The sequence below is a fragment of the Etheostoma spectabile genome, chromosome 15 (assembly GCF_008692095.1).
Source record: "Etheostoma spectabile isolate EspeVRDwgs_2016 chromosome 15, UIUC_Espe_1.0, whole genome shotgun sequence".
In the NCBI taxonomy this organism is placed as follows: domain Eukaryota; kingdom Metazoa; phylum Chordata; class Actinopteri; order Perciformes; family Percidae; genus Etheostoma; species Etheostoma spectabile.
In genome coordinates, this window is record NC_045747.1 from 29,993,050 (window position 1) to 30,001,899 (window position 8,850).

The 8,850-nt window shown below is 42.9% G+C and overlaps 2 protein-coding genes across 3 annotated transcripts in view; one reads left to right on the forward strand and one right to left on the reverse strand.

Moving 5' to 3' along the window:
- scpep1 (serine carboxypeptidase 1) overlaps positions 1-1,698 on the forward strand; it is an 8,890-nt gene extending 7,192 nt beyond the window's left edge. For both annotated transcript variants that reach the window (XM_032538642.1, XM_032538643.1), the window contains exons 11-13: positions 127-264; positions 670-833; positions 1,476-1,698. In XM_032538642.1, coding sequence (XP_032394533.1) covers positions 127-264; positions 670-833; positions 1,476-1,538 — 365 coding nt within the window. In that variant the 3' untranslated portion in view covers positions 1,539-1,698. The remainder of the gene's footprint in view (positions 1-126; positions 265-669; positions 834-1,475) is intronic.
- engase (endo-beta-N-acetylglucosaminidase) overlaps positions 1,597-8,850 on the reverse strand; it is a 13,540-nt gene continuing 6,286 nt past the window's right edge. The window contains exons 10-14 of the mRNA XM_032538638.1: positions 6,123-6,310; positions 5,860-5,999; positions 5,042-5,135; positions 4,852-4,963; positions 1,597-4,100 (exon numbers count right to left, since the gene is read on the reverse strand). Coding sequence (XP_032394529.1) covers positions 3,699-4,100; positions 4,852-4,963; positions 5,042-5,135; positions 5,860-5,999; positions 6,123-6,310 — 936 coding nt within the window. The 3' untranslated portion in view covers positions 1,597-3,698. The remainder of the gene's footprint in view (positions 4,101-4,851; positions 4,964-5,041; positions 5,136-5,859; positions 6,000-6,122; positions 6,311-8,850) is intronic.

Sequence of the window (8,850 nt, forward strand, 5' to 3'; positions counted from 1 at the left end):
AAAGTTTCCTGTCTTAATCTGTCCTAACAATAGTGGCAATAAAAGCCCAAAAAATCTGTAAAAAAAACTAAAGTATTTCTTTACCTATACAAATGGTTGATATGGTTCTCCCTCTCTTGTGTCCAGGCCAGGCAGAGAACGTGTTCAGCAACATGGCGGGAGACTTCATGAGGCCTGTGGTGGATATAGTGGACCGGCTGCTGACCGCTGGAGTCAACGTCACCATCTACAATGGACAGCTGGATCTCATAGTGGACACCATGGGTACCTTACTCAGTGCATTACCTTCTGTTCAGCTTTATCAGCAGTGGTGTAAACCCATCCACATATTTAAAGGTCCCATATGGTAAAATGTGAGATTTCCATGTCTTTTTAACTATTGTAAAGCAGGCCAAGGTGCTGTATAACTACTGTAAAAGAATCAAAATGCTAAATCCACAGATAAAATACACACAGCTTAAAGAGACAGGCGCTAAAACGGAGCGTTTCAGACAGAGGGTGAATACAGGTATATTCAGAAAGACAGTATGAGATAAATTATGTGTTTTTGGAACATTAAGGCTAGTAGAAACCCAAAATACAAGTATGAACCTGAAAATGAGCATGACATGGGACCTTTAGTACCTTTGGGAAAGAGCTGTGTCACATGATCTCTACTTCCTGTCACAGGTCAGGAGCTGTGGGTGAAGAAGCTGAAGTGGGAAGGGCTACCTGGGTTTAACAAGCTGAGGTGGACCCCCGTGGATGACCCGACCTCCCCGGGCGTCACTGGCGCTTTCTGCAAGACTTACAAGAACTTCTCCTTCTATTGGATCCTCAAAGCCGGACACATGGTAAGACACTGGCTAAACTCTGGCTTCACACAGGAATGTTCATCCTGTTGGTATGTAGTTAATTAATAGCGTCGAAAGCGTGACAAACTGTCCCTTGGACAATAAAGTTGGGCCTATACCACATGAGGTGGCTAAATGCAAAACCATGTAGAAATGAGGGTTTTGAATATGGGATGCATGGATCTTCACTTAGGCAATTCACAATGGCAGCATATGATGTTAGATGTAGTCCCGCATTGCCCGACCTTCCTTCACAGCTCTGCGGGGGAATGTCTGGCTAGTCCCCATAGCGTTCCGGGATGGGAGAAACATGTGCTCTGGATAAATGGAATTTCCTTTAAACCAATCACAATCGTCATGGGTGGGGCTAAGCTCCGCACAGTCTGTATGGATTTACCCTGCAGAGATCGGAGGAGCATTTAACAAAAGTCTTCAGAAGTCAACCGGAATTTAAAATTCCAACACAAAGAAAGCGGACAGTCATGGACATTTGGAGACATAGCGATGCTGCAATAAATCAATGTAGTAATGAGAGTGGGACTTATTAGATAACTGATGGGGACTTTAGAAAAGTAACTAGTTATACAAAGAGCAAAAGAATTAATAAGTAGAATTTCAACAAAGTCTTTTCCTGTGTCCCAGATTCCCTCAGACCAGGGGCCGATGGCCTTGCAGATGCTGAAGATGATCACCCAGCAGGATTGACGCCTAAAGGAATGGCTCTGACAATCACAATAATCACCGGAACTGACCCTCTTTTGTCATATTCCGTCTCTGCTTAACCAAATGAAGACTCTCAGTGCTCCGATTACAGCAATGATCTGTCACTTTCAGCGATAACAATAAAGACACTTTTCTTTTTAGTTCAGGCTGCCTTGGCTTCTTCTCCACAACGGTATCAAAGTGTCAAAGCAGCCTTTTGTTTTCCTTTTCATTCTTGAATGAAAGTAGTCTAAAAAGCCAATTCTTTAACGTGAAAGGACAAATGTTTTACATCACTTTTCACGGGGACATTGTGTTGCATTCATGGTGTGGTATGGCTTGTTTGGTCACAAAAATGAATCACCTTTATTGTTCTGCAAGAGTTATCGACAGCCATACAGCAGCTCTTTGTGGCTGGGCATGTTCAGCATGCTAACATGCAGTGTTCAGCAGGTATACCGCGGGGGTCTTAAAAAAGTCTAAAATTTAAAATGTTTAGGTCTTAAAGTGTTGTGTTCTATGTCTTTTTTGACAGGTCTTCATTTTTTTATTCATTCCATGTTGTTGTAGTTATTTCTTTCGCTCATCCAAATATTATTCCATGTCGCTTTTATTCAATTTGAATTTACGTTGCAAGTACGTTTGACTTTGTTGTTTTTTAATGTCGTGATACAGGTTTTAAATTTCATTCATAAAAGGTCTTAAATTTGACACAGGCAGAAACCCTGTATAATGTTTAGCATCTTCTAATTTAACATGTTAGCATTCGGTACGTGACAGTATACACAATGGGATGTCATTAGTTCTGCAGCTGTTTGGTAATTATGGAAGAGTATTAGGGCCACATGTAAAATTTAGTTTTGAGTTTAAAATCAGAATTCCGATTTTTATTCTCCAAATGCTGACTTTTTCCTAGAATTCTGACTTTAAACTCAATACATTTTTTTCACGTGTCCCTAATCCTCTACCGTAGGTAATAAAACTAAAGAATTGGTGATCCCACAAAGGTTTAGCCACACTAGCGGTATTGCTCTAGGACAGGGGTCTTTAAAGTTTTAAGGCAAGGACCCCTTAACTGAAAGACATGGAGCAGGGGCCCCCTTCTACATATAATGTATACAATTGAGTTGCATGTATGCAATGTTAATGTTTTTGTTTGTTTTTTTACAAATAGCCTGATTTATATTTGCTAATGTGTTGGATTCATGATGAGACATTTTTATTTTTGAACAAAAATTGCAATAATTTGGTGGTCCCCAGGCCACCTAGGGGCCCCTGGACCCCCTGTTGAAGATCTCCGCTGTAGGAAAAGCAATTCCTTAGTCAGCCCCCCACTTTATTTCAAACTGTAATTGTAATAAAACTTGTAATAACTTCAACAATGCCGTTACTCTTGATCTAGTGCCATCATTGGTCAATTTACTTTAATATAAGCACAAACCTGTACATCAGCCTCATTTTACTGTATGTTCAAAGCTATTAAGCACATGCTAGCATGCTAAACTACGATGGTGTACATGGAAAACATACATGCTAAACGTTAACATTGTGTTTGTGAGCATGCTAATGTTAGCAAAAAGCCAGACGGAGCTGCTAGCATGGCTGTAGATACAGTATGTGGAGGCCCAGATACACTAGCTTTTTAACGAACGTGTAGACGGCAGCGTGAACAGCATTGTTTACATACTTGCCTGAGTACTATGCGTGTACCTGGAAGATTAAAAGTACAGTGTTTCCACTAGGGGCAGATCAGGGCTATTTCATCCCCGGCCAACACCGGAAGATTTTTCTTGGCCACAGTGTGGAACAGCTGTTGACCTGGCAGACGATACACTGCCCCCCCCCCCCCCCCCCCCCCCCCCCCCCCCCCCCCCCCCCGTTCACGCAGGATACGCGGGTCACTGGCAGCCATCTTACGAACACGTAGTTAAAGAAAAGTATATCTGGGCCTTTACAGTTCTGGAACTTGAGTCCACTACCAAACTGTGCCAGCCCATTTGCATTTGGATAAGTGAAAACTCAGCTGGGGACCTGGAACATCTGTACTGAGACATTTGGTCTCTTTACTTTTGAGCCAAAAAACTAATTGGAGGCTATTAAAGTGCTCTTTTTAACACCTGCATGAGTCATCATGAACTCAGAATGTGGCTGCCAGAAATAGAGTCACCGTGTTGAGTCCTCTGTGTAGCTGAGGCTTCTTCTTCCCCAGTGGCTCTCCGGGACCGGGAAGCCCTTCCTGATCACTGGCTCCACCACCAGCTCCAGCAGGCTGGGTGCTTCCGGCACGGCCAGCTCCGTCACTCTGAAAATATTCAAGTACGCCCGGCCCACCAGAACCAGCTGACCCGGGGGGATGCGGGGGTCGGGTCCTCTGAGCCGGCGCCAGTACACCCGGAAGTGGCGCACGAGCTGGGTGGGGTAGTCCCAGCGCAGAGTGGCGTTTAGGTGCAGGAGGGGGGAGGTGGACTCTGGCGAGGTCCCGGCAGCACGCAGCCACACCACGTCGTAGATGCACAAGCCCTGAACCAGCTCAGGGGGGACCTGCAGACTGGCTACATCCAAGAGCTTAGAGAGACAGAGAAGGAATAAGTTTTACATTTATAAATCACAAAAGGCTCCATTTTGTGTGGAAAAATGAAGTGCCTTTAATGGAGTAAGAAGATTTATATTTTCTAATAATACCATAAGAGTCAATTTAGTGCCCTTGGTATTAATAGGAACCAATCTGGTTCCTCGGGTGCAACATACAGTTTTTGACCTCACAGGCACACCAACACCACAACACCACACATGCATACATACTTGCAGTGATTTGGCTGGGAACCCAACTAAGATCTCATGGAAATAAATTGAACCAAAGGTTTTAACTGCAAATATGACTTGGACTTTCATTGATCAAAAAAGGTTAAAAAAAATCAATTACTCTACCCGTGGAACAACACGTCGGGGGCTAAAACCTTGGGCTTAGCCTCTAAAAATGTTGGATTTATAGTAAGAGAATTTCATTTTTTTTTTAAACTTTCAAAAATGTTATTGTTGTTAAAAAAAATGAACAACTTTGTGTCCCCCTGCAAGAACGCATTAAGGGGCCCCAGACACCCTAGATTTAGAACAGAAGATCTCTGTTCTAAGTCACATGAGGTCCTCTGGTAATGCTAGTCCAGTGCGCATAGTATTTGTAATCTGTAGTAATGCATAAACAAATGACTCAAACTGATTCATCGACAATCAAAATAGTTGCTGATTAACCTTATAAGTGACAACTAATTGATTCATCTTTGCAGCTCTACTTGACAACACACTGAAGATGTCTCACCATGAGTTCTCCCACCCGGCAGCTGAAAGCTGTGTCCTGAGGCTGTCCATTCCGCTCGATGCTGAGACAAACTTCTCTCAGATCACAGCCACGAAGCTCCAGCTGGGAACACCTGCCCACAGTGGAACAGGAAGACTTTCACAATGAAATCCATTAACTTGGCTGTTAATAAGCTGTTGGAGTGCCTTACCCGACAGTCCAGTCATCTGGACTCATGTTGCCACACAGCTGAGAGAACAGGCTCAACATCTGGATCCTGTCATCCAGTGTGACGGGAAACACAACTGTAGAAACACATACGCTTAAATGCTTGGCAATATACAAAATCAAAACACAAATCTGAAGAACACCTGGAAGAATGGATTCTGATGAGTATCGACTAATCTTGGACTGTGAAATACCTGAGACTGAAAAGAGAAATACATTGGACCACATGCAGAAACATTTCATCCTTAAAGCGCCCATATTATGTTCATTTTGAGGTTGTACCGGAATAAGTCTCCATGGGTTCATTTTTTTTTAAAACACCATATTTTTATTGTACTGCAACATTGCTGCAGATCCTGATTTCACCCTGTTTTAGCTCCAGAGTGAGACATCCCACTTCTATACTATCTTTGTTGGGAGTTGCACATGCCCAGTAGCTCGGTAAGATCCCATCAGCTAGATAACTCTGTCTCCAGTTTTGGTCAGTCCAAGGCAAGATTAGCTTGGAGACAGGGACATGGAAGTAGTTCTTTTGGGGATTATGGTTAACTAGTGTGTGTTGTAGCAGTGTTTTGCCATTGAGAATGCGCTAGCATGCTACGGTTAGCCACCTTGTCTCGGCTAGTGACGTAGAAAGCCGTGCAGATTTTGAACAGCTCACCTGTAGACTGAAGGCAGAGGACATTCAGAAACCCTATCTCACTCAAAACAGCATCAGACCTTCAATTATTCTAAAATGATTAGAGCTGGCTGGGGTAGGATAAGCGGGTATGAACGCTGGACGGATTGTGTGAAACTCACGTTTGACGTCCTGGACGTTGTGTGTGCAAAGACTGGGGTCTGTCGTCTTCAGCTCTAAGGAAACCTTGATCCCAGCCGATGGCTTGTAGATGAGGGTGACCAGAGTCTTGGGTGCCAGGGGTACGTGGAGGGAGAAGACCCTGAGAGATACAAAGTGCCGTGCATGTACTGTGAGACGTGTGTTCTAGGCAGACCAGATCGCTTTTTAACCCAACATGAAAATAAAGCAAGGGTGAAGAAGAAACACACACACACACACACACCTGGCAGAAACTGGAGACGTGTGAGCGGCGGGGATGAGTCCGTCCAGCAGCAGTGAGCAGCCCCCGTTCCAGGCGTCCTCGGGGCAGCCGCGGCTGCTCAGCCAGCCCTGGCCCTCCAGCTCCGTATGGTAGTACAAGGGCTGGATCTCCTGGGCTGTCAGGTTGAACCAGCTCCTGTTCGCCTCACGCTGCACACGCACACAAGACAAGACAAGATAGCGGTCTAGGCATGGGCCAGTATACTAACAGTATGATAACCTTCAGCCAAAATATCACAGTTTTACGGTATTGCAATTCCAGCTTTAAAATGTTTAATTTTGGTGGCCGGTTAGCTCAGTTGGTAGAGCAGGCACACATATATTAAGGGTTAATTCCTCAACGCAGAAGGTCCAGGGCAGGGCTGCACGATATGAGGAAAATATCTAATTGCGATTATTTGGACTGATATTGCGATATTGGAGGGATCGTTTTTATATCACTATTCTCATTTTCATTTCAATTGATTAACATTGAAAGCAACTGATTATAATGTGATTTTTGTGAGGATCTGCACAAAACAACATTTTTTTCTGTAGTCTGTAGGATAGGATTTGTGGGCCGGGACGTCTCTGCAGCGCCACAATACTTCATTCACAATTGTGTGACACATATTTTGCCTTTAAGAAATATTGCGCCCCCCTTGGATTTGGATGTTGCACTTTGCAATTTATTATTTTTAAAAGTCTGGGTAAAAGACAACACCTTTTTTCCATGGGGGGGGGGAATCCAACTATCAAGACAGGTCCGGGGACATGTCTGCATGTCTTAACCCTCTTGTTGTCCTCGGGTCAAATTTGACCCATTTTCAAAAGGTTTCTATATCAGAACAAATTGTCCAAAAAGATAACGTGAATACAACATTCTTCACGAGTAATATAAATGATCAGTTCACTACATTTATCTAAGTTGGGTCTTTATTTAATTTTATGGTATTTAAAGAATTCTTTTTTTTATAAAAGACTGTTGAGAAAACTGACAAAAATGTTGGAAAAAACAACAAAAATGTCCCAAAAGCCGCAGAAAACAATTAAAAACATAAAATAGTGACAAATAACTTTTGGAAAAGGGACAACAACACCAGGGAAAGGGGTAAAAGGGTCTTTAGGTTTGAATTTTGACCCAGAAAAACTTTTTGTTGCATGGTCGACAGGAAGACAACACAAGGGTTGAAAAAAGCTACAAAAACAGCAAAGAAATGTCGAGAAAAAAGCGTCAAAAGGCGACAAATGACGGACAAAGCGACTAAAAAAGTAAACTCTCAGTAAAAGTCAGATGGCATTGTTTTGTCAAGAATCAATAAAGTTTACCCTGGGGGCTGATGAAAAAAAAAAGTACTTTGGGTCAGAGATTGTTTCCTTCTGGATACAAATACCTGAAATGTAGCAAAGTGTGCAACCCTCCACCTTCCCTTGCACCTCCAGTCATTGTCACCCAAAGGCACCCTGGATTTTTGAGCTGCTGTAAAAAGGGAATGCCCCATGTGTAGGATTATAAGTCTATCTTATCTTATTTTAATTGCTGGCAGCGGTTGCTTTTGTGTCTTTGGTGCTTCCATGCACAAACAAACTTTGAAAAAAACAAACATCCATGCTGTTTTGAGAGATCTAATATATATAATAGATATAACTTCTGAATGTACTCTGATTTCAGTCTCCGGCTGAGCTGTTCAAAATCTGCACGGCTTTCTACGTCACTACGAGACAAGTTGGCTGACCGTAGCATGCTAGCGCTAGCATTCTAGCTCGTTCTCAATGGCAAAACACTGCTACAACACACACTAGTTGACCATAATCTCCAAAAGAACTACTTCCTGTCCCTGTTCTGCAGGTATTCCACAAGTGGCCCTGGTCTAGAAGAAGTCTCCCAGCTAATCTTGCCTTGGACTGACCAAAGCTGGAGAAAGAGTTATCTAGCTGATGGGATCTTACCGAGCTACTGAGCATGTGCGACTCCCAACAAAGATAGTATAGAAAAGGGATGTCTCACTCTGGAGCTAAAACAGAGATCCAAACACACAGGGTGAAATCAGGATCTGCAGCAATGTGCAGTACAGCCAAAATATGGTGTTTTTGGAAAATGAAACCATGTATTCTGACACTACCTAAAAATACAACTATGAACCTGAAAATGAGCAGAATATGGGTGCAGAAACACCAGTACATCAGTCTGCACTGAGTTCTAAATGAATACAGTATGAGTGACTCTTCTGGTATTTGTCGTCCACTGCAGCTGAGAGGCTTCAGTTTATTTTAGAGTTCCTTTTTTTATCATTAATGTTTCAGTTTTCCCTGCATGCTTTACCTGGATGGTTACTGTGTTCAATACATTGTATGACAACCTTGGGTGTCATGAAAGGTGCTCCCTAAAATAAAATGTATTACTGTTATTATTAAACCCCTGCAGACTAAAGGCAGGAGTGCCATTACGCACAACCATCACCTGTGTTTCCCTTCATTACCTCATTTGCACATGACACCAGGCTGCTACAAGGTAACCCACACAGATAAGTTGAATTATTCCTTTTCCTAAATTTGTCTTTTTCTTATGAAACCAAAGTACCAGATCATATTTGATTCCATAAACGCATTACGGTGCAGACACTGTAGGGTCACATCAATAATGATCTGATGTGACCATGAAGCGTGCGATGCAGTGGAACTAGTTTTGGGTTAATGCCATCACATAGGTG